The sequence below is a fragment of the Felis catus genome, chromosome A1, assembly GCF_018350175.1.
Source record: "Felis catus isolate Fca126 chromosome A1, F.catus_Fca126_mat1.0, whole genome shotgun sequence".
In the NCBI taxonomy this organism is placed as follows: Eukaryota; Metazoa; Chordata; class Mammalia; order Carnivora; family Felidae; genus Felis; species Felis catus.
In genome coordinates, this window is record NC_058368.1 from 5,952,015 (window position 1) to 5,978,386 (window position 26,372).

The following is a 26,372-nucleotide window of genomic DNA, read 5'->3' on the forward strand; positions in this document are numbered from 1 at the left end:
GATCATCCTTCTTTTCCTTCATAATTCACATAAACTGTTGAAAGCTCAAAATTTTAGAGAAATGACTCCCCATGCCAGTAGCAGAGTAGAAAATTCAGATAGTGGAGTATTTTAAGGAAAATACATAGTAAAACTATAAGCCATGCAGATTAATGCTAAAGAAAATTCCTTCATCAAATACAAGTGAAATAAAAATAGTATCAGTTACCACTTTCTGTTGCAAGATTAGTGAACTAGTAAGTGTGCCAAAACATTTCTTGACTGTTGCCAACTCTTTTATTTCTTTGACTATGTGAAATGAGTGCCATAAAATACTAAATCATATTTAAAAGATTATTTTTTAACTATTTTGCTTAACTACACTTTTCAGTTATATTCAGTCATCTGTAGAAATCAGAGTTTTTTTTTTAATGATCTGTACTTTTCTTAAACATGTTAATGAATGAACTTTTAACAAGATGTGGCACCTGGGGAAAAATTTTAAAACATAACAGGTATGAAGCTCCAAAAGCTTTAATGAAACAATCCTCCTTCCTATTTTCCTCAGAAGGCCTTCATTACTCATTACTCAAATGAAATTACTGTGTTTCCTGAAATAAAAGGTAATTTAATAATCCTTGAATTACCAAGGCCTTTATAGAAACCTGCAGGTCTAAAAACACATGAAATTCAGACACTTAAAATTTGATTTCATACTGTGTAAGAGCTATAATATGTACTATACGTGTATCATATTCAACATTTCCACTTCTACTTTTCCACATAGCGGACTATATATCCCATCAGTGATCTCAAATGACTGCAGTTACTTTGTTGACCCCAAAATAATCCGGCAAAATTGAAGTTTTCCTCTACGTTAATAACTCTTCTCATACTTCATTTCATCACTGAACACAAAACTTGGTGCTTTTCTGATTAATATATTGCTTTCAATTTTACAGTTACTTGGAACACGTAAATGCTTGGAGCTAAAGCTTAACAGTCTTAACATCTTATTTTTTTTTCTTCCACTCCTAAATTATTTATTTTTCTTTACCAGTCCTCCTGCTGCCAATGTTAACAGGAGTGAAGATAATTCCTCCAACATGGTTCACTCTAGAACATGACTACCTGAGCAATTTGCCAACGTTAATTATGTAAAATTCTGCACAGCACAACCTGCGGCACATTATACGGGAAAATTGCATTATCTGCTTCATTATGTAAAGCAAGTGTATCAGTAATGATTATTTAGGAATAATGAGTTCTGTTTTTTTATAATATTAAATATTTTCTTTTTTGATGTCTTGAAATGAATGGTGAGCTGGCTTGCTAAATGCAAAATGACACTCCTTCCCAATTTTTGTTATCATCGGAGGCTCCATTTTTCTTTTGCAACATTATTTTCAATAAATGTGTGAATATGAAGCATTGAGATTGCTTTAAAATCTCTACTAACATGGTAAATTTTTTTGTAATGTAATTTATTACAAATTGCTTTCCATACAACACCCAGTGCTCATCCCAACAGGTGCCCTCCTCAATGCCCATCACCCACTTTCCCCTCTCCCCCACCCCCACATCCACCCTCAGTTTGTTCTCTGTATTCAAGAATCTCTTGTGGTTGGCCTCCCTCCCTCTCTGTTTGAAACTATTTTTTCCCCTTCTCTTCCCCCATGGTCTTCTGTTAAGTTTCTCAAGATCCACATACGAGTGAAAACATATGGTATCTGTCTTTCTTTGACTGACTTATTTCACTTGGCATAATACCCTCCAGTTCCATCCACGTTGCTGCAAATGGCCAGATTTCATTCTTTCTTATGGCCAAGTAGTATTCCATTGTATGTGTAAACCACATCTTCTTTATCCATTCAGGAATAATGAGTTTTGAAAATGACATAACTCTAAAGTTTACAAGAACTTAAAACATAAGAGAAAATCTTAAAGAAACAAAGTGCCAAGATCACCATGGAAATCACAATATGGAAGTGAAATAGAGCTTTCACTCACAAGACTAGCTTCTGGAAAATTCTAATTATGCAACCAAGACCCACAAAGTCACAAACTTTGTAAACACAAATTTGAACACGTCTCAGCTGCCTTTGCTGTATATAATTTGGAGAAATAAAAAGTATAACTCAGCCTTCATCTAATATTTAACAGTAGAAGAGTTAACAAAACATAACATTTTATTCTATATTTATTATACTCTTAAGAGACTTACTAAAGACTAGGGGTGCCTGGGTGGCTCAGTCAGTTGAGCATCTGACTTCGGCTCACGTCATCATCTCGCGGTCTGTGAGTTCAAGCCCCGCATCAGGCTCTGTGCTAACTGATCTGAGCCTGGAGCCTGCTTCAGATTCTGTGTCTCCCTCTCTCTCTGCCCCTCCCCTGCTCACACTCTGTCTATCTCTCAAAAATAAATAAAACATTAAAAAAATTTTTTTTAATTTAATAAAATAGTACAAAGGCTATACACAACCCTCAAAGTATATGCAAACTAAATTGAGAAATAAAGGAAAAGATACCACCATTATTATATGCCATGAAGAGTTAACCATAATGAGAAAGCTGAAGTGATATATCAGATAACATAGCCTTAAAGAGAAAATATTACCAAAAATAGAGACATTTCATAATGATTAAAAAGTTAATTTTTCAGGAAGAAATAACAATTATATTTCCTAACAACAGAGCCTCAAAATATATGAAGCAAAAATGGGTAGAATAAAAGGGAGAAATATAAAATTCAAAATTACAGTAGGATTTTAATAATTCTTTCAGAAATTGATAGAATGGCTAGAAATACAATGAGGACAGTTTATTACAACAGTGACTCAGTCACCGTGACTCAACTGATATTTGCACATAGCATTTTACCAAAACCATATACTAGAACATAAAACAAGTCTTAATGGATTCAAAATGATTAAGACCAATTAAAACATATGTCCTTTGTCCAGAATTAAACTGAATTAAAAACAAGTAACAATAAGACATCTAGAAACATGCCAAATATATGTAAATTTAACACACTTCTAAATAAGCCATGGGTCAAAGAAGAAATTAGTGAAAATTGGATATTTTGAAATAACCTTATTGAAAATATAACACTAATATTTATGGAATACAGCTAAAGCAATGCATAGAAGAAAAATTATGGTTTTAGTGCTTAAGTTAGAAAATATGTTGAAAAATAATCACCTGAATTTTCGCCTCGTGGTAGGCAGGATTTTAAGATTCCCACCCACCAGTGTGCATGCTCCATACAATCCCTTCCCATTGACCTCATCTGGTAGGCTCTTTCAAAAGAGGTATTAAAGGTCAGAGACAAAAGGACAGAGATATTCCAACCTGCAGCACATGTTCTTTTGTTGGCCTGGAAGTAAACTGCCATGTTGCAGAGAGAGCCACAAGGCAGGAACCTACGAGTGACCTGTAGTTCCCGAGAGCAGTCCCTGGCTGACAGCTAGCAAGAAGACAGGACCTCATACAGACACAAGGAAGTAGATTCTGCCAACCAACTAAGGGAGCTTCAAAGTGGCTTTTTCCCCAGTTGAGACTCCAGACGGGGACACAGCCAGCTGACATCCTGATTTCCGCCCAGGAAGACACTGAGCTGAACCAAAACATGTCAAATATCTAACCCGTGAAATCCATAAGACAAAAAAAATTTATGCTGCTTTAAGCTGCTAAATTGGTGGTCATTTGCTATGCAGCAATTGGAAAGTAACACACTGTTCTAAAATATAGTGTATTAATAGAAAATTTGAGATACAGTTAAGGCCAACAGATCAGGAGACAATTGCCGTTGAAAAGACAATTTGTTATACTCACAGATCCCAAGATACGGAAGCAAATAACACAGTGGAGATGGGGGGGCGGGGGGGGGGGGACACATGGGACAGCACTGAGTTCAGTCAGAAGACAAAGGGAACAGAAGGAAAGTGTGGGCAAGAACCTTTACTGTGCTTCCCACAAAAAGGAACAGGTGAGACAGGGGAAGCCGATCTAGGATTTTGCGAGTTTGAATAATTCCAGTGGGCTCTGGGGCTTCGGGCAAGTGGATAGTGGCCCAGAATGTGAGAGCCTGATAAAGTAGGTGGTAGGGGTACAGGCTCTGGGTTGGTTGGTTTGCATAAGAAAGGCACATTCACTGGGCAAGTTGTTTACTAGCTCTGGGAGTTGCTTAACCCTGGAGGGGAGGGACCTTCCCAGTACCTCCCCAGCAAAGCCCCCAGTAATAGCAAAACATCAGAATAAAGATCATGAAAGACAGGGTTAATATATATACACCTCAAAAAGACTGAAGAACAAATTAAACACAAAGCAGTAGATGGAAATAAGTAATAAAGACAGGAGTAACAATCAATGACATTGAAAACGGACAAAATATGGAGCAAATAACAAAGTCAAAAATCTGGTTCTTTGAAAAGATCAACAAAATGGGTAAACCCATTACTATACTGATCCAGAAAAAGAGAGAATATAAATTATCACTATCAAGAATTCAGAATTGGGGCGCCTGGGTGGCTCAGTTAAGCACCTGACTCTTGATTTTGGTTATGATCTCACAGTTCAAAAGATCGAGCCCCGCATCAGGCTTTACACTGACAGTGCAGAGCCTGCTTGGGATTCTTTCTCTCCCCCTTTCTTTTTCTTTCTCTCTCTCTCTTTCTCTCTCTGCCCCTCACCTGCTCATGCTCTCTCTTCCTCTCTCTCCCTTTCTCTCTCTCAAATTAAACTTTAAACAATTAAACTTTTGGTATTTTAGGAGCAAATAATTGGAAAATTAAGCTGTACATACAATTCTAGTTCCAATATAGCCACATACATGAAGTACCTAGTGACAAATTTAACAAAATATAGTCAAGATTTTTAGTTTAGTGGTACTTGTCTATTTTTGCTTTTATCGCCTGTGCTTTTGTTATCATATCCAAGAAATCAGTGCCAAGTTCAATGTCAAGCAGGTTCCCCCCTATGATTTCTTCTAGGATTTTACAGTTTTGGGTCTCTGTTTAAGTATTTGATCCATTTTGACTTGACTTTTGTGTATGCTGTAATGTAAGAGTCTGCTATGGTCTGGATGTTTGTGTCCCCCAAAATTCATATGTTCAAATCCTAATGCCCAGTGATATTAGGAGGTGGAGCCTTTGAGAAGTAATTATGTCATGAAGATTAATGCTCTTATGGAAGAGACTCCAGAAATCCCTAGCCCCTTTCACCACCTGTGGACACAGCTTAGAAGGCACCAGCTATGAACCAGGAAGACAACCAGCACCAGAACATGACCATGATGGTGCCTTGGTTGTGGATTTCCCAGTCTCCAAAACTGTGAGAAATAAATTTCTGTTGTTTATAGGCTAGCCAGTCTGTGGTATTTTGTTACAGCAGCCAGAATGGGCTAAGACAGGGTGTGATCTTTTTCCTTTGAATGTGGATATCCAGCTTTTCCAAGACCATTTTTTGAAGGGACTATCCTCTCCCCAGTGTGCGTTCTTGGCATCCCTGTAATCCATATACATGGGTTATTTCTGGACCCTATTCTTTCCCATTGGTCTCTGTCTTTATGTCAGTACCATACTGTTTTCATAATTGTAACTTTGTAATATATTTTGAAATCAGGAAGTATGAGGCTTCTGGCTTTGTTCTTCATTCTTAGGATTGCTTTGTTTTGTGATCCTTATGAATTACAGGCTGTTTTTGCTATGTCTATGGAAAAAAAAATTGGAACTTCTTGTGTGTGCAGCTGCAGCAAACATTAAGTATGGCCAGATTAGCATAAAACTTTACATTAAAGGCCTTTAGCTCAACTTCTATTACCAGATTCATCATGTCCAGCTTTCAACAAAAAATTACAAGACATGCTAAAAGGCAAGAAAAAGCACCATATCTGAAGAGCTAAAGCAAGCATCAGAACCAGATTCAAAGATAACACAGATTTTGGAAGTATCAGTGAATTTAAAAAAAACTATGATTGAGGCTCCTGGGTGGTTCAATCGGTTAAGTGTCTGACTCTTGATTTTGGCTCAGGTCATGATCTCACCGTTCGTGATAGCACAGGGCCTGCTTGGGATCCTCTCTCTCATGATCTCTTTGCCCCACCCTCACTCACAGTCTTTCTAATTAAATAAATGAACATCTTTTAAAAATAAAATAAACTATGATTAATATGTTAGGGACTGTAATGGAAAAATAGACAATATATGGGGAAGATAAGCAGAGTGATGGAAACACTTAAAGAATAAAAATGAAATGCTAGAAATAAAAAACACTGTAACAGAAGATTGTCCTTATTGAGCCCAACAATAGACTGGACACAGTCTAAAAATTAATGAGCTTGAATTATGTCAACAGAAATTTCCCAAACTGAAATACAAACAGTAAAAAGAATTAGAAAAAAAATCCCAAATGGAATATTCCAGAACTGTGGGACAATTTAAAAGATCTAACAACATACAGTCAATTGGAATTCCAGAAGGAGAAGAGTAAGAGAACAAAACAAAGAGAATTTTAAGTACTAATGACTAAAAATGTTCCCAAACTAACGGCAAACACATAACCATAGACCCAGGAAGCTTAGAAAACACCAAGCATGATTAAAAAAAAAAAAAATCTATACCTAGGTATATCACACTCAAACCACAAAATCAAAGGCAAAGAAGAAATGTTGGAAGAAGCCAGAAGGGAAGAATAAAGTAAGAAATAGCAGGCTTCTCATCAGAAACTACACAGTTGAGAAGGAAGTACTGAAAGAACAAGAAATACCAACCTAGAATTCTATATCCAGTGTAATTGTCCTTCAAATGTGAAAGAGAAATAAAGACTTTCTCACACAAAACCAGGAAATTCATCACCAGCTGATCTGCCCAGTAGAAATATTTTTAAAGTTTTTTCATGGAGAATAATAATGATATGTGTCAGAAACTCAGAACTACATTTAAAAAAAAGAATGAAATGGAATAGGTGAAATCTATTTAAAATTCTTTAAAGTGAGTACGAAAATTATACAGTAAAAAAAAATTAACAGAAAATAAATGGCTGTAGCCATTTAATTTTTAAGGGCAAGGATGTTCAGTATTGGATTCCAAAATCCTTTCATTCTTGCAATGTAAATGCCAGGTATCTACTCAAAATTCTGGTAAAGACTGCTATATGCACATCTTTTTCTTTTTTTTTTTTTCATTTTTAAAATCAAGTATCTGAGTGCTGGGTTTGATATGATGCTGGGAACAGGGTGATGAAGGACTAGCCTAAGAATGAGGCAAGAAGTGGGAACCAGAGGGGTGCCTGTGTGGCTCAGTCGGTTGAGCGTCCGACTTCGGCTCAGGTCATGGTCTCATGGTTTGTGAGTTTGAGCCCCGCATTGGGCTCTGTGCTGACAGCTTGGAGCTTGGAGCCTCCTTCGGATTCTGTGTCTCTCTGCCCCTCCCTTTGTGCTCTGTCTCTCCCCGTCTCTCAAAAATAAAAAAATGTAAAGAAAAATCTTTAAAAAAAAAAAAAAAAAGAAAGAATGAAGTCAGAACCAGAGGTAATGTTCCAGTGGACTTGAGTGGGAGTTCAAGACAACTTATGTAGATTTTAAGGTTGTTGGGGAACACTCAAGTAACAAATTGGGTATACTCATATTAAATAGAATTTTTAAAGTCACTTACCTCGAGTGAGTTTGAATTCAATCGAATACAAGGCATTTTAGCTGATAACAGTTTACAGGAATATGCTACAAAGTGACAAAGAAAGAGATCACAGATTGCCTTCCACGAGTTCATGTTTTTAATGAAAAATCTACTTATGTTCTCTATTCACCATACTGTCTTATGACTAGTTCAAAGTCTAGAGGCTTATCACAAACACTGAGCAAGGGATTGTGGAGGGAAAAAATTGAAACATCGCTTCATTTTTATCTTAATCAGCAATTTAAGTAGAAATGGTTGGGAAATGGCATATAACTAATGGCTAAATCTGTACCTTTAAATGCCTGTGGATTTTTATTATCTCTCTGTGACATGAGATTCAGTTCATACTGGGTATCAATTCCACGTCCTGAGGAATCCAAGTTCTGTTGTATCAAGCCACTATGTCAACATATTGTTCCTACTGTACTAATAAAATCCTAGGTGTGGTTAAAAGAAATAAACCCACCCAATGCTCAAAGCATTCAACGTGATGATCAAAGTATACACCTCAGGGGGCACCTGGGTGTCTCAGTTGGTTAAACATCCGAATTCCGCTCAGGTCATGATCTCACAGTTCTCGTGGTTCGAGCCCTGCATCAGGCTGTGTGCTGGCAGCTTAAAGCCTGGAGTCTACTTTGGACTCTGTGTCTCCCTTCTCTCTGCCCCTCCACTGCTCCATGTTTTCTCTCTCTCTCTCTGTCTCTGTCTCAAAAATAAATATTGAAAACGTTTAAAGATAAATTTATACAATACCACTTTAAAAAATTTTTTTATTTTTGAGAGAAAGAGAGCATAAGTGGGGGAGGGGCAGAGAGAGAGAGAATCCCAAGCAGGTTCCATGCTGCCAGTGCAGGGCCTGACGTGGGGCTCGGGCCCGTGAACCATGAGATCATGACCTGAGTCAAAATCAAGAATCAGATACCTAACTGACTGAACCACCCAGGCCCCCCAGGAGATAATCATTCTTAAATGATCTTCCTCATCAGTTATTGGTTCATCTGATGCTTCCTGTGTAAATCGTGGTTTTTTTTCCCTAAAGAATGCAATGATCTTTAATTTCTATTTTGAAGCTTGTGGATATTCGCTTTGCATTGCTACAGCAGTTTTCAAAACCAGAGTTTCTAAACTCTTCTAAGAATTCTAAAGATTCCCTGATACATTTTTTAAATGTTCACTTATATTTCAGAGAAAAATAGGGGGAGCAGGAAGGGGGCAGAGAGAGAGGACCGATGATCCGAAGCAGGCTCTGCACTGACAGCAGAGAGCCCAATGTGGGGCTTGATCCCAGGAACCATGAGATCATGACCTGAGCTGAAGTCAGACACTTAAATGACTGATTTAAGGCGCCCCAAGATTTCCCGATAAATTTTATTGCAATGTTCATGTTTCCACTTTTACTTTGTAGTAAGTTACTGACAAAGTTAACTGCCTAATGCTGTCAGTTTCTGTACCAGCATGCGGGCTGGAGAATTAATATTCGTGCCAGACGCAGACAAGCCAGCCTCCACCTGTGGGTTCCAGTGCTGCCCCCGAGAAGAAACTTCTTCTGTCCTGAAGCTGTTGCTGCTGCCGGCTCTATATAAACAAAGGCTAAAAAGTCTCCATATAGAGAGGTTCCTCAAAAAGTTAAAAACAGAACTACCCTACAACCCAACAATGACACTACTAGATATTTACACAAAGGATACAAAAATACCAATTCAAAGAGACACATGCACCCCAATGTTTACAGCAGCATTATCAACAATAGCCAAATGGAAAAAGCCCAAAAGTCCATCAAATGGATGGATGAACAGACAAACAAGAGGTGAGATACACACACACACACACACACACACATATGTATGTATACACACACATATAATGAAATATTACTCAGCCATCAAAAAGAGTGAAATCTTGCCATTTACAATGACATGGATGGAGCTAGAGTGCATTATGCTAAACAAAACAAGTCAGAGACAACTACCATATGATCTCACTCATAGTGGAATTTAAGAAACAAAACATGAAGTAGGGGAAGGAGGGAAAAAGAGAGAGGGAGGCAAACCATAAGAGGCTCTTAATGAGAGAGAACAAACTGAAGGTTGCCAGAGGGGAGGTGGGAGGGGATGGGCTTACCGGGTGATGGGTATTAAGGAGGACACTTGGAATGAGCACTGGGTGTTATATATTAAGTGATGAGCCACTAAATTCTACTCTTGAAACCAATACAACACTATATTTTAACTAACTAGAATTTAAATAAAAACTTGAAGCAAAAAGTGTCTGAAATAAAAAAATAAATAAAATTAAAACTCTCCATATATCATGAAAATTTAAATCAGTATGCAGGCACTGATGGCTTACTCGTACCCGGCATCATATTGGGTGCAAAGGAAGATTTACGACAGGTATGTATTATAAGCCTCTTAAAACCTAAGGAATCAAAGCTAGCACAAAAGAGGAAAAAAAAACAACATACTGGTAAGCCAAATATAATAGTATAAATGCTGCTGAGGTTGAGAAGTAGCAGATTGTGTTGAACTGTGTTATCAGAAAGCTTTCAGGGGCGCCTGGGTGGCTCAGTCGGTTAAACATCCGACTTCGCCTCAGGTCACGATCTCACAGTTCATGGGTTTGAGCCCCATGTCGGGCTCTGTGCTGATAGCTCAGAACCTGGAGCCTGCTTTGGATTCTGTGTCTGCCTGTCTCCCCACCCCTTCCCCGCTCACACTCTGTCTCTCTCTCTCTCTCAAAAATAAATAAACATTAAAGAAAGAGAAGAAGGAAAGAAAGAAAGAAAGAAAGAAAGAAAGAAAGAAAGAAAGAAAGAAAGAAAGGAAGGAAGGAAGGAAGGAAGGAAGGAAGGAAGGAAGGAAGGAAGGAAGGAAGGAAGGAAAGAAAAGAAAGAAAAGAAAGAAAAGAAAGAAAAGAAAGAAAGGGAGGGAGGGAGGGAGGGAGGAAGGGAGGAAGGAAGGAAGCTTTCAGAAGTTAATAGAACTAGTAGTCTTAGAAAACAGACAACAAATGTGACAGGAGTCCTCAAACCCGATCCTGACATACTGATTCCTGAACGTATGTCAGTAAGTAAACCTCCTGCCAAGTCCTTGATCCAATTTTGTTTGTAACCAGTAACAAGACTGTTTAGTCTTTTAAGTGCACAGCATTAGCCAACTTGAGCTCCGTGAGAGATGGCAGTAATTAGAACTGCCACAACATTCACAAAGGCAGCGGCCAACATTTTTAAAGCCCTCACTGTACCCAGTATTTCAGAAAGAACCGTACATGTGCATCTCATTTAATGGTCACAATCACCAGAGGTATCATGGTTATCTCCATTTTATTAATGAGGAAATTGAGGATTAGAAAAGCCCACAAAAGCACAAGCTTGTAAATGCAAAGGCAGAAGATTCAGGCTCAAAACGTGGTCCTTGTAACTCCGAAGTCTGTGATTTTAAACCACTATGCTCTAGATTATCTTTGAAAGATACAAAGATGTCAGGTCTCAGACACAGCTCAGTCTTCTTTTTGAATCTAATCCCCAGCCATTCAAACTCATGAAAGTAAGGTGAGAGCTCTCTAACCAAAGGCTATTGCATTTCTTGGAAAAGAAAATGGCCCGGAAAGCCTCTAAGAAAACAAATTATATCAGCATGCTCTTCGGTTTATATCAAAGCTCATTGACTCCATTTTTAGCTGGTCTCTGCAGGCGTAGCCTCTAAGGGAGGACAATAAAATTCACTCTGGGACCCAGCACTCAAAAGGTGTCAGGGGACTGTAGGCTGCATTCAGGCAACAGACGTGTTTTGCTTTGCCCTTACAGAATTTTATACATTTGAGCCCACATCTACGTATCAAGATATTCCGCATCAAAATACAGAATCCTGAATCATCTTTTAAAAACAAAAAACCTGTGCCAACAGCGGACTCTCATTTCCAAAAGGCAAGACTACACTGTCCCTGGGGGGCCAGTGTTCCCCCTGTGGGCTTCCTCCTCCGACACGTGTGTACTGCCCCTCACTCTTGTCCTGCCTGACTCTTCCAGATGTTTGCAAGCCCTGCTTTAAGAAATTAGAGTTTGTTTCCTTTCTTCCTTCAAGTCCACCAGAGTTACTGTACATTTTTTTTGAATGGATGCAATTTAATATGGCGGTTTTCTAAGAATCCATTATTCTGAGCAAAGAATCCTTCAAGTGAATTACAGACTTCTAACAAAAATAAGTTTCATTCACTAAGGATAAAAATTCTGCTACTAATAACAATGGCTGTGTCTCATCTACGTAGGGTTTCAGTCCTGAGCTGAGGAGGCAGTTGAAGGCTTAGGAGAAACAAACAGTCCTCAGGTTGCGGGTTTGTAAAGAATGAGAGGGTGCACTTTAGGAAGACGGGAAGAGAGCAGTCATTCTCCTTTGTGGTGCTGGGTCAGCTGAGCCCCTTCACAGGATATACCCTGAGTTACTGTGGTCACTGAGGTCATGGTTATCAAGAAACATAGCAAGTCACACTAAAGCCAAAATATGGGAGAGCTGGCCAAAGGAGAGCATATGCGTAGTGTGTCCTCAGATATTTGCCAGGTGGATAAATGAGTGACTACATCGTCCTCTGAGTCCTTAATAATCACATGAATATCTAGCATTCGTGAAGGACTTGTGAATGCTGCACCTCAAGCTAAGGTCTTCACAGAGACTACCTCAAGGCATCCTCACAAGGGCCCTATGAGGTTAAAAATATTATCATTATCCCCATCTTACAGACAAGAAGAAGTTGATGTTTAGAGATGTTAAAATCGATCCTTCAAAAGTAACCAAGCCTTCATTGACTCTGTGGTCTCCTCCAGCTACACCCTATTTCACAGCAAAACTCTTTGAAAGACTCCTCTGTGCCCACTGCACCCTCATCAGTGAGGGCTGACAGATCAGCCTACCAGACGAACCCCGAATTTGGTCCCTCCTCCCCTTCCCATCACACCCTAGTGCAAGTCGCCACCGTCTCTTGTCGAGACGTCCGCAAAGGCTCGCTACCTGATCTCCTGACTTGACTCGGCCCAGCCTCCACACAGTAGCCAACAGATATTGTTGAAACGCAAATGAGACCACATTACTCTCCTGCTTGAAAGGGTCCACATTTCTTACAGCAGATGCTCATCTCCTGTCTTCTCTGCTTTGCTCCCTGTACTCCAACCACACCGGCCTCTCGACTGTTCCTCGAGCACACACATGCCCGTACCAGGGCCACGGCGCTCACCATACTCCTGGCCTGGAACACTCATCCCAGGGACCTTCCCGATGCTTGCTCCTTCTTTCCATCTGGGTCTCTGCTTCGAAAGTCACCTCCTTAACAGGCGTTCTATTTAATTACCTTCCCCACCTCTTGCTATGCCTTTCTTTGTTTTTATTCTTAGCACTGATTGTAATATAATACGCAGTGATTTGCTTATTAATTTTATCTCCTCTACTTGTATATAAGTTTCATGAAGAAAGAGAGTATTACTCAAGTTTTCATTCCCAGCTCCTAGAGTGTCCTCATATCTAGTAAGTGTCCAATATTCATTAAATGAACGAATGCAAAGTAAACAAATGAGTGGAGACAAGTGAAGGGTGTCTGGTGCACACAGATTCATTTTATCATATATGTTCATCTAAACAGAGCTGGATGCCATGATGATCATGAAAAAAACATAATAATTTCAATTCCTTGTCACCACTGAAATTTGAATATGCACAGCTAACAGTTAATTTTTCAACTCCTATTCTGCACACCTCAACCCTAAGACACAATCATACAGTAAAGTTAAGGGGGAAAGGGGCAGAAAAAAGTGACATTGGAGCTTGGGGAAAAAACAGCTGAATATTCTAATAATCAAAATATTTAGGAATAAACATATATAATACAAAGATAGGTATACACATCATAGAGAAAATATGCCATAACTTCAGGTTTCCAAGGAAAGGAACGAGAAACTACATACTACTCATGTCAGCATTCTGCAGTCTCTATTTCAACAATGTGAAGGAGACACAACAGTTTGCTTTGCTTGGTTTGTTTAAATTTTTTGCCATGCGATGGCAAGGTTCCACTGCACTCCATTTTCCCCAAAGACATATAAAACAATTACTTGAAGGCAGCTCATTCATTCTTGATACTAGGATATATTTAGAATACCTGTTCAACCAGATTTTTAAAAACTTTGTATCTATTACCTATGTTAATTGCAGTTTCTTGTTTATCTCCTGTCAGGACCCATATTTTTATGTTTGCGTTCAGTAAAGCTGTTATCGTTTCTGGAACACGTGCTTGAAGGTGATCTTCAATGGCTGTGGCACCAAGCAGCAGAAATTCCTAGACGTTTTTTTCAAAGGGATATTTTTTATTATTAGTTAAGATAAAAAAATTTTTAAGACGGGATAAATTGGGCAAATTTTGACAAAAGATACGCATTCTACTTATTATGTCCCATACCTGTACACACACACATACTTTTTTCTTGTCTCTTCCATTGGTCTGTTTGTCCCTACTTTGTTACAGTATGAGGCAGTGTAGCATGATAGTTAAAAGCATAGACTCATGGATCCATGTCTTAGCTCTACAAATTACTTCAAGTTATGATCTACAAACGATCAGAAGCACATTACTTAAATTTCCATGCCTTCATTTCTTCATCTATAACTGGCAAAGTAGGGGGAAAATGACTCAGAGAATTATTGTGAGAGTTAACATTTAGAAAGTGAGAATAGTATCTAACATATTATAATTAGGAAATTAGGATTTGAATAGACATTTCTCCAGAGAAGATACACAAATAATCAAAAAACACATGAAAAGATGTTCAATATCATTAAAGAAGTGTAAATTAAAATCACAGTGAGATAACTGCTTCGTACCCAGTAGGGTGGCTATACCAAGTTATAGATAGTAACAAGTGTTGGCAAGGATGTGAAAAAATTGGAACCCTCATACACTGGTGGTAGGAATGGAGAATAGTGCAGCCATTTTGGAAAACTAGTCTGGCAGCTTCTCAAATGGTTACATGGAGTTGCCATATGACCCAGCAATTTCATTCTCAGGTATATTCAGGAAATAAAGAATGCCCACATGAAAAATTCCATGAGTGCATACAGAAGCATTATTCACAACAGCCAAGTGGAAACAATCCAGATGTCCTTCGACAGAAGAATGGATAAACAATTGTATACCTACACAATGGAATACTATTTGGCACTGAAAATGAATGAGATATTGGTACGTGCTCCAATATGGATAAATCCTAAAAACATTAAGCTAAATGAAAGAAGCAAGTCACTAATATTTATGATTCCATTTATATGAAATATCCAGAGGAGGTGAATCTACACAGACTAAAGGAAATTAGTGCCTGCATGGGGCTGGGCAAGAGAGTAGGAGGGAACCAGAGAGTGAATACTAATAGATATGGGGATTGAGAAGGATGTTGAAAATATTGTGTTCATTATGGTGATGGTTGCACAATTCTATTGAATATAGATATTATGCAGCTGAATATACTAAAAACTATAGATTGTATACTTTAAATGGAGGAATTGTATGGTGTGTGAATTATATCTCAATAAAGATGTTGTATTAAAAAAAGGAATTATTCAAAGGAAATTTGAGGCCAGAGAACCTCAGAATCAAGTCTAATTCAATCAGCCAATATGTCAGATTCATATTTTACCAATTGAGTGATACTGGTAACACGAAAATTAATTACTTTAGCAGTTACTAAGTTATGATGTACTTACTGACTATTGATACAAATGTGGAGATTGTCTCTCTTACTCTTACCCAACAGGAAACAAATTTAAATTTTATGAATGTCCTAAGGAAAAATATTCAAGAAGAAAAGAAGTGCTACTGGCCACAAGAGCTAGGAATATCAGAAAATCCCTCCCTATAACTGAAAACAAGTAGAGTCATAGCAATGTGCATGGAATTATCTATAAGAACCAATTTCACACAACTAGTTGACCCTGACACATCTTTGGTGTTATATTCCAGTAGTTACCAAAAAGTCCATAGAGAGTAGCCATATAACTAATTAACATAACATCAGCTGGAACTGTGGAAATTAACACAAGTACCAGGCAGAATATTAGACACTCTTGTAGCTAAAAAAAAAAAAAAAAAAAAAAAAAGATGTAAAAGATCTGTATGCTGAAAACTATAGAAAACTTATGAAGGAAACTGAAGAAGACACAAAGGAATGGAAAAACTCTCCATGCTCATGGATTGAAAGAATAAATATTGTTAAAATGTCAATATTACCCAAAGCAATCTACACATTCAATGCAATCCCAATTAAAACTGCACCGGCACTCTTCTCAAAGCTAGAACAATCCTAAAATTTTAATGGAACTACAAAAGACCCTGAATAGCCAAAGTAGTATCGAAGAAGAAAACCAAAGTGGGAGGCATCATAATCCCAGACTTTAGCCTCTACTACAAAGCTGTAATCCTCAAGACAGTATGGTAGTGGCACAGAAACAGACACATAGACCAATGGAATAGAGAACCCAGAATTGGACCCACAAATGTATGGCCAACTAATCTTTGACAAAGCAGGAAAGAGTATCCAATGGAAAAAAGACAATCTCTTTAGCAAATGGTGCTGGGAGAACTGGAGAGCAACATGCAGAAAAATGAAACTAGACCACTTTCTTACACCATACACAAAAATAAACTCAAAATGGATGAAGGACCTGAATGCCAGACAGGAAACCATCAATACCCTAGGGGAGAAAGCAGGATAAAACCTCTTTGACCTCAGCTGCGGCAATTTCTTACTTGACACATCTCCAAAGGCAAGGGAAATAAAAGCAAAAATGAACTACTGGGACCTCATCAATATAAAAAAAGTTCTGCACTGCAAAGGGAACAATCAACAAAACTAAAAGGCAACCGATGGAATGGGAAAAGATACTTGCAAATGACATATCGGACAAAGGGCTAGTATCCAAAATCTGTAAAGAACTCACCAAACTCCACACCCAAAAAACAAATAATCCAATGAAGAAATGGGCAGAAAACATGAATAGACACTTTTCCAAAGAAGACATCCAGATGCCACATGAAAAGATGCACAACGTCATTCCTCATCAGGGAAATACAAATCAAAACCACACTGAGATACCACCTCACGCCAGAGTGGCTAAAATGAACAAATCAAGAGACTATAGATGCTGGAGAGGATGTGGAGAAATGGGAACCCTCTTGCACTGTTGGTGGGAATGCATACTGGTGCAGCCACTCTGGAAGACAGTGTGGAGTTTCCTCAAAAAATTAAAAACAGAACTACCCTAAGACCCAGAAATAGCACTGCTAGGTATTTACCCAAGGGATACAGGAGTACTGATGCATAGGGGCATGTGTACCCCAATGTTTATAGCAGCGCTTTCAACAATAGCCACATTATGGAAAGACCCTAAATGTCTATCAACTGACAAATGGATAAAGAAGATGTGGTTTATGTACACAATGGAATACTACTTGGCAATGAGAAAGAATGAAATATGGCCTTTTGTACAAAGTGGATGGACTGGAGAGTGTTATGCTAAGTGAAATGAGTCAGGCAGAGAAAGACAGATACCATATGTTTCACTCATATGTGGATCTTGAGAAACTTAACAGAAGACCATGGGGGAGGAGAAGGGGGAAAAAGTTAGAGAGAAAGAGGCAAACCATAAGAGACTCTTAAATACTGAGAACAAACTGAGGGTTGATGGGGGTTGGGGGGGAGGGGAAAGTGGGTGATGGGCATTGAGGAGGGTACCTGTTGGGATGTGCACTGGGTGTTGTATGGAAACCAATTTGACAAGAAGTTATATTAAAAATAATCAAAACGGGGGCACCCTGGTGGCTCAGTTGGCTGAGTGACCGACTTCAGCTCAGGTCATGATCTTGCAGTTTGTGAGTTAAAGCCCCGTGTCGGGCTCAGTGCTGACAGCTCGGAGTCTGGAGCCTGCCTCGAATTCTATGTCTCCCCCTCTCTCTATCCCTCCCCTGCTCATGCTCTGTGTCTCTCGGTCTTTCAATAATAAATAGACATTAAAAAATTTTTTTTGAATAATCAAAATAAATAAATAAAATTAAAAAATAAACACTGTCTGTTTGCCAGGCACTGTGTACATGCTGGAGACCAGCATTCAGCTGATGATTCATCTAATAACATGAAGAAACCAGTCAGCTTGAGGCCACCGCACTCCCTGACCTTGCCACCCATCTCACATAACCTGGGAAAGGCAAACTTACCTGTTCTTTTTCTTATCCTATGAATTCCTTACTCTTTTCCCACTTATGACTTCCAGACTAAAACTAAAACTAAAATATAAAATACATCGGTTTGATTGAAAAATAATTGCATAGTAATACTTGTACAGTCTTTCAAGTGCCAGAGGCCAATTTCAACTGCTCAGATTTCTTCCCGGTGTGTGGGAGCAACAGACAACTTGCCGGGAACATAAGGAAGAGGAGGGTTACATAAATCAGTCTCCTTGCTGTGCTGCGTCAACAGATGCGGAGTAATCACCTGTGAGGGTTACTGCAGCACATTCACATAGTTGGTGTGAAGCTAGGTTAGGTTCCTAATCTTTCAACACACAACTTAAAAACAAAAACAAAAACATAGACCCAATGATGTCAAGAAAACCCCTGAGTCTAAATCTGCTTTGGCTGTGCTCCTGCTGGAATAAAATGCGGAGTTCATGGAACCAAATGACAAAAGAACCCAAGTCAAGAAACTAAGATAAGAATGGACCCAGGAGCCACAAGATCCCTGAGGCCACAACAAGCAAATTCACAATGACCCTCGAGTGACACTCAACAGTCCAGGCTGCAAGAGATCCCCTGGAACAGTAACCACCAGAGAAGAGCACAATAAAATTATACTCATCCATGTAATGAAATACCATGGACTGATCTAAGAAAATAACAGAAGAATATTCAGTGATATGGAAAAAATATCCCCAATTTATTGCAAAGTGAAAATTTTCATGATTCAAGCAGTATGTTCATGGGGAAAATTCGATGGAGATTTTTTTTTGGCGGCAGGGCGGGGCGGGGGGGGGTAGGTTTTTACTTTTAATTTTTATAGGAAAAAATTTGTATGTGTGTATTAAATACCTACAATGGAATACCACGCATATATGAAGAAAGAGACTGGAAGATTATACACTAGAACTTAGTCATTAGCCCAACATTACAGATGATGGTTATTTACTATTCCAGCTTATTTTTCTGTGAAAAACATGTATTTCTTTTGGAATGGGAAAGGTTATTCAAAAAAAAAAAGGGATAACAAGATTGAAGTAATTAGGGTATGATTTGGAAAAGAAAGAAATATTTTTAATATTTTACAAGATATATCTTATGAATTTGCAGTACAAAATGTATACTTCCGAAGAAAAAAAAACACAATTTAACTGAGTTTTTAAAATTACATCAAAACATGAAAACATCGATGAGTGCATGCTTTCCAAACTTTAACTTGGCCTGTAGCATACACATGGGGTATGTTACCTTTTCGATATGATCGTAACATTCTTCCAAACTCTGCCTTCTGTCCTGTATAACTGTACTTGCTTTTTTATACTCCATCAACCACTGTTGATATTGTTTCTCCGTTAAATCTGTATAGGCAATACAGAGAGTTCTCAGTCCTGTAAGAAAGAATGGAATACAACCTGATCAAGCCGTCAGTCAGTGATCAGGGAGAAGTAGAGAATTTGAAAACAAATCCAAAAGTGTTTTTAGAGGTCATGGGAATGTGAAGTCCTTCACATGGCCCTCCCTGATCTGTCCCTGGCTACCTTACTGATTGATCTTATCTCCTCCCCTCTTCATTGCTTTCTTACTGGTCCTCTTACCTTCCAAAACTTGCACTTCCTCTGCCCTTGTCCTGGAATCTTTTTCCCTGGAAAGCCACATGGTTCTCCTTCCCTTTCTTCAGTTTCTGCCTAACTCAGCCTGCAGAGAGAGCAACCATCACGCTCTGTTCCCCTGTCCTGCTGAAATTTTCTCCACAGCACTTGTCACCCCCCTGACATTATCTATTATTGGCCAATTCCCTCAGGGCATGAGCTGTCTATGTTTTGCTCACTTCTGTCCTGGGAGCTCACAACAGCGCACGGCACTTAATAAATACTCAATATCTGTTTATTGAAGGAAGGAAAAAATGAACGAGGCTTTAGTTTTTCAATTTCCAAGTAAGTCAAACAATTGTTAAAACAACAGAACATGAATTTAAATCCCATTTTGTAAAGACTTACTGGGAAAAAAATTAGAAATCATATTTTACTCTAATATTTTAGGCGAACCCCAGAAAAGCATTCAAATAGTTGGGGATCCCCTAGAAATGAACTCATTACAGATAAACTAAAGAAGTTGTTATATTGTTTTGAGCTCCATTACAATACAGTTCCTATATGCTTCTACCTGTTGTAACCTGCCTACAGCTCACATCTATTTTAAGATGGAAGTAAAAGGCCCAAAGTGCAACCTTGCAAAATACCAACACTTCTAGGCAAAACACATGGCTTGGGAAGCAGAAGCTTATAACCTAAAAGGATAAAGGGGGATACAGCTTCCAGGTATTATTAGCTTTACTCTTACATGATATGATACCTTGCTTTTTCAAAACTTCTATAAACTTTTTAGTTAGTGTTGTTCTTATTCAAAACTCACTCATGAAATTTTCTTTTTAATTAAAAAAAGTTTTAAGTGTTTATTTATTTTTGAGAGAGCGAGAAAGAGACAAAGCGTGAGCAGCAGGGAGGGGCAGAGAGAGAGGGAGCCACAGAACTCGAAGCAGGCTCTGGGCTTGAAGCTGTCAGCACAGAGCCTGAGGAGCTCGAACTCACAAGCTGTGAGATCGCTACCTGAACCAAAGTCAGACACTCAGCCAACTGAGCCACCCAGGCGCCCCCTGAAATTTTATTTCTTAAGAGATGGGTGATAAGTCAAAATCAGAAGGATAATAAGAGAATGGCAGGAAAACATTGACTGTGTCTGCTTTCTGAGTTATATGTACAAAATAGGTAACTTTTTCTCTACTACGGGCCAAGTTCCTAGTACAACAAATAGAAACAGATAATAGATGTCTTTGTAGACACTGCTTTTGGAATAAAGGAAGAACTTCACAGTAGAAACATACTTTTTAGTGTTTGCTCATAAGCATAAAACACATGGAGAGAGGAAGAAGGAAAAATAATGTCTCAACAGGGTTTATTTGAAGAACCATTTACTTTTAAGCAAACAGAAGGCGTCACAAAGTCACATACATGAATGAGCTCCCCTTGCCAGCCAAGCATCGATGACATACATTCAGTTTATAATTTCAATATTTAAGAAGAGCATTTCAAAAGGGAACATCATTCTCAACAATTTTCACTTACCTTCTTTGGCAAAATATTCCAGATGGGTTAATGTCTCCTTCACAAAGAGAGAGTCATCTGAAAGTCTCTCATAAATCACTGTATCCTATTAAAAAAAAAAAAAAAGTTCCTGTGACTAACATCTTATCTAAGCCTGACAGTCCAAATTCTAAATACTGCATTACAATTTTATTGTCATATACAATAGATGTGAGGAACTCAAGCAGTCCCAGGGAAGACACAATTCCAAAGAGGATACATTACATACAGAGGAACAGAGGTAACAGACTTTTCACTGAGACAATGCAAGTGATAAGCCAGTAAAGCACAATCTTTAAAGAACTGAAAGAAAAAAAATTGTCAACCTGGAATCCTATATTCCTCAAAAATTTATTTCAAAATGAAGGTGAGAGAAAATAAAGATGAAATAAAAATATTTTTCAGACATAAACAGGCTGAAAAAACTTATTGCCAACAGATGCATGCTATAAGATATGGTAAAGGGAATCTGTCAGAGAGGAGATTATAGCAAATAGAAACATGAGTCTGAAGAGCACTGAAAATGATAATGACATGAGTGTGTGTCACACACAGTATTTTTTTTATTTATTTTAACAAGGATAATTGCTTGAGCAAAATTAATAACAATACACTGTGAAGTTTATAACATTTATAAAATTAAAATGTCTGACAAGAGCACAAACATTGGGTGGAAACAGATGGAAGTACAGAATTGTAAGGTATATAATCACTCCACGACAGAATGTAATAAATTAAAGATGCCCACTCTAAGACCTAAAACAACTAATCAAATTTTAAAAAGGAGAGATATAGGAATAAAAAAATACTGAAGTAATTCTTGTCATAAATGAAAAAAGAACTGGAACAAATAGAAAATAAATGGCAAAATGATGTGTTTAAACCTAGCTGTATCAGTAAGCACATGTAAATGGTTTAATATCCAGTTAAAAGGCAGAGAATTCCAGGATGGATTAAAGATAAAAACAAAACAAAACAAAACAAAAAACAACCAACTACATGCTTCCTAGAAGAATCGTACTTTAAGTATGAAGACACAAATGGGCTAAAAAGAAAGAAAAAAATATACCATAGCAACACTAATCAAAAGAAGCCTGCGATGGCTATGTTATAACCAGACAATAGAGAATTCAGAGTGAAGAAAATTGCCAGGGATAAGAAAAATCATTTTGCACTGACAAAAGGGTCAATTTCATCAAGAGGAATTGGCAATCCTGAATGTTTATACACCTAATGACATAGCTTCAAAATGAAGCTTAAACTAATAGAAGCAAATGCAATGAATGAAAAGCTAAAAGAACTTGAAGATGAAAAATCACCATTCAGACACAATGATATTTGGGGATTTTAATATCCCCCTTTCAATCACTGATAGAACAAGTAGACAGAGTCATCAAGGATATAAAAGATTTGGATGACAGTATCAACCAACTTAACTAATAGTTATAAACTACTTTATCCCACAACAACAGAATACTCAGACTTTTTATATGCATACAAAACATTTAACATTTGATAGGTCATAATATGAACCATAAAACAAGTTCCAATAAAATAAAGGATTCAAGTTATATAGAGTATGTTCTCTACTAAAACGGAATTATGTTCTAAATCAATTAAAAGAATAGCTCTAGCAAATGCCCAAATATTTAAAAACACATACTTAAAAAGAACCCATGAGTCAAAGAAGACATCATAACAAAACTTAGAATATTTTGAATGAATGAAAATGAAAATGCAGCACATAAAAATTTGTGACATTCTGCTAAAGCAATAATTAGGAAATGTATAGGACTAAACATTTGTATTAACAAAGAAAGAAAGAAAGTTCTCAAATCAAGTTCTGCCTTAAGAAACTATAAAAAGAGGGGCGCCTGGGTGGCGCAGTCGGTTAAGCATCCGACTTCAACCAGGTCACGATCTCGCGGTCCGTGAGTTCGAGCCCCGCGTCAGGCTCTGGGCTGATGGCTCAGAGCCTGGAGCCTGTTTCCAATTCTGTGTCTCCCTCTCTCTCTGCCCCTCCCCCGTTCATGCTCTGTCTCTCTCTGTCCCAAAAATAAACATTGAAAAAAAAAATTAAAAAAAAAAAAAAACAAGAAACTATAAAAAGACTGAGGTGTTTGGGTGGCTCAGTCAGTTGAGCATCCAGCTCTTGATGTTGGCTCAGGTCACGACCCCAGGGTGGTGGAATTGAGCCCCACATTGGGCTCTGCACTAAGCGTGGAGCCTGCTTAAGATTTTCTCTCTCTCTCTCTCTCTCTCTCTCTTTTCCTCTCTCTCTCTCTCTCCCTCTGCATCTTTCCCTTGCTCACACTCTCTCTCTGTCTTTAAAATAAAAAATAAAGAAACTAGAAAAAGAGGAGCAAATGAAGCCACAAGTAGGCAAAATAATAGGAATAATAAAGAGTAGAAGCTAATGAAATAGGAAACAGAGAAACATTGAAGAAAAATCAAATCTGGAAGCACTTTCTTCAGGAATATCAATAAAACCAATAACTAGCTAGCCTACCATATGATTTCACTCATATGTGGAATTTAAGAGATGAAACAGATGAACATATGGGAAGGAAGGGGAAAAGAGAAGAGCGGGAAACAAACCACAAGAGACTCTTAACAACAGAGAACAAAGTGAGGGTTGATGGAGGGAGGTGGGTGGGGGATGGGCTAAATGGGGGAGGGGCCTTAAGGAGGGCACCTGTTGGGATGAGCACTGGGTGTTGTATGTAAGTGATGAGTCACGAAATTCTACTCCTAAAACCAATACTACATTCTATGTTAACTAACTAGAATTTAAACAAAATCTTGGAAGAAAATAGGTAAGTAAAAATGGAATAATTATGAGTTAAAGAAGCTACACAATAAGTCATCCTATATGACTTACATATATCCTATATGACTTTATATAAAATTTAATAAATGCAAACGAATCTGTAGTTGACAGAAAGCAGACTGGTATCAAAACGTATCAAATTATACACTTTAAATAATGTGCAGTTTATTTTACCTCAATAAAGCTGTTTTCTTTCTTTTTTTTTAATTTTTTAATGTTTTATTTATTTTTGAGACAGAGAGAGAGACAGAGCATGAGCAGGGGAGGGGCAGAGAGAGAGGGAGACACAGAATCGGAAGCAGCTCCAGGCTCCAAGCTGTCCGCACAGAGCCCGACGCAGGGCTCGAACTCACGGACCGTGAGATCATGACCTGAGCTGAAGTCAGACGCTCAACCGACTGAGCCACCCAGGCGCCCTGTAAGCTGTTTTTCTTTTAAGTACATATGGCTGTGAACAAATATATACGTGCTTAAAAAAAAAGGATTTACAGAGGCAAAGCCATTTCCTGAGATTCACCAAATCCAAGCACTTTGGGCTTGAAATGGGGATCAAAATTCCTGCTCTAAACTCTTAGCATCAACAATCTACTCATTAGTTCTCAACAGACCAATTGAGTGACAACAAATTTTTCACTGACATTAAAGCTTAATAAACATTCTGGTGTGGATCACCATAAATTTCAATGACTTGAGTCTTGGGGAAGCTTTGGGGCTACCAAGAAAGGACTTTTCAGCCTTGGCTGATGCTGGCAACGACCAATGGTAACAGCAGATTCAAAGTAACATTGAAAAATAATTGCGAAGTTGTAAAAGGCTTCCTGCAAGTTGTTGAAACAGAGGGAAGGCGTTAATACGAATGATGAATCATGATACTTACAGCCCCTTTGCAGTACAGCCGGAGCTTTCCTGTAGGAGTTCGGACAATTACAGACATCCTTTTTCTATTACTAAGACAATATGAAATGCATTATTGGTTTCCATGTTTCTCAGTACATGGTGCTAACACACACACACACACACACACACACACACACACACACACACAAAATCCAAGTTAAAAGAATTCTCAGAGTCCTCCGCTGACCATTAGTGAAAAGGCCAACATGTTTCTTGCCAGCCTCCATTTCTTTTTTCTTTACCTGTTTCTTTAAACTGAGATTCTAATCTAAATCTCCACCTTCTACTACTACTGTTTCTCAGTTACTATCCTTTTCTTCCATGGAAATTTATTAGCACAAATATATATACATACACATATATATATATATATATATATATATTTACATGTTAATTACATAGTGTAATATGTATAACATATATTGTGTTTTGTATTATTACTATTATGTATTATGTAATACATATATAATGTAACATACACTTATGCATTACACATATAAGACATAAATTATATATACATATAGCATATATAATATAATCACTTACGAACGGATGAGGAAAGAGGAAAGCTTCCCTGGTTGTGTATTTTTCAGGCCTCACAACATCTCTGTCAGGTAGACCCTCCTGTCCCCCCTGCTGCACAGAGATGTTTAACTTCTGGCTTGAGAGATGCCAGTTATTTTTCTGTATAGTTCTGTCTCAAAGTCCTCTGGATTTTTTTCCTTTTTGTTTTTTTATGATTATAGACAGAACTTAAACTCATTGCTTTCATTCCTGAGTTAGCAGCCCAAATAGGCTTGAAGATCTCCCCTCTCCTCCTTATCCCACACCCTGCCAAAGTAAACTGGCCAAAATCTTTTTTTTTTCCCTTTTTCCTCATCTTGTCATTCCCTAACCTTAACCTTGGATGGCTCTCCATAGCTTACAACAACTTTTCAAGAGACTCAAACAAGCTACCTGCAAATCAGCACCTTCTCAGATATTCATCATATCCTACAATGCTATGTGTTGCACAGTCCAAGGGGGGGGGTCCCAGTGAGTAGCCCCACACCTGAACACTTGAGCTAGGAAACATCTCAATAGGGACAGGGGCCAGCAATTGCTTTAACTGCCTAGCTGTCAGAATGCCACTAAAGGCAACTGAGTCATTCCAGTGTCACCCAGCTAGGAGCTCGTACTTTAAGGACAGGAAACGAGTGCTCTAGTAGTAGTGACAGTCAGATATGAAGTAAAGGGAGAGCTAGAATCAACACTGAGATACATTTTCTTGTAATACAGTTTTTAGAAGCAGCTGTCCTCAAGAGACAAGTTGGTAACAACAACTCTTCTGAGGTTCAAAGCTTTTTCTAAAGCATGTCATTGGCCAATAAGTCTTACTCATATGTGGATCTTGAGAAACTTAACAGAAGTCCATGGGGGAAAGGAAGGGGGAGAAATAGTTACAAACAGAGAGGGACGGAGGCAAACCACGAGAGACAAACTGAGGGGGCATGGGGGGAAGGGGAAAATGGGTGATGGGCATTGAGGAGGGCACCTGTTGGAATGAGTACTGAGTGTTGTATGGAAGTCAATTTGACAATAAATTAT

General features: G+C 38.2%; 1 protein-coding gene across 18 annotated transcripts in view; it reads right to left on the bottom strand.

Annotated features, from left to right (window-relative positions):
* LOC101096779 (phospholipid-transporting ATPase IB-like) overlaps positions 1-26,372 on the bottom strand; it is a 216,630-nt gene that overhangs the window by 109,214 nt on the left and 81,044 nt on the right. For 17 of the 18 annotated variants that reach the window (XM_045043975.1, XM_023250089.2, XM_045043970.1 and 14 more), the window contains 5 exons: positions 24,766-24,835; positions 21,041-21,125; positions 19,167-19,306; positions 13,838-13,976; positions 7,635-7,699 (listed from right to left, as the gene is read on the bottom strand). In XM_045043975.1, the coding sequence (XP_044899910.1) occupies positions 7,635-7,699; positions 13,838-13,976; positions 19,167-19,306; positions 21,041-21,125; positions 24,766-24,835 (499 nt within the window). The remainder of the gene's footprint in view (positions 1-7,634; positions 7,700-13,837; positions 13,977-19,166; positions 19,307-21,040; positions 21,126-24,765; positions 24,836-26,372) is intronic. The other variant, XM_045044103.1, reaches the window with a different exon arrangement.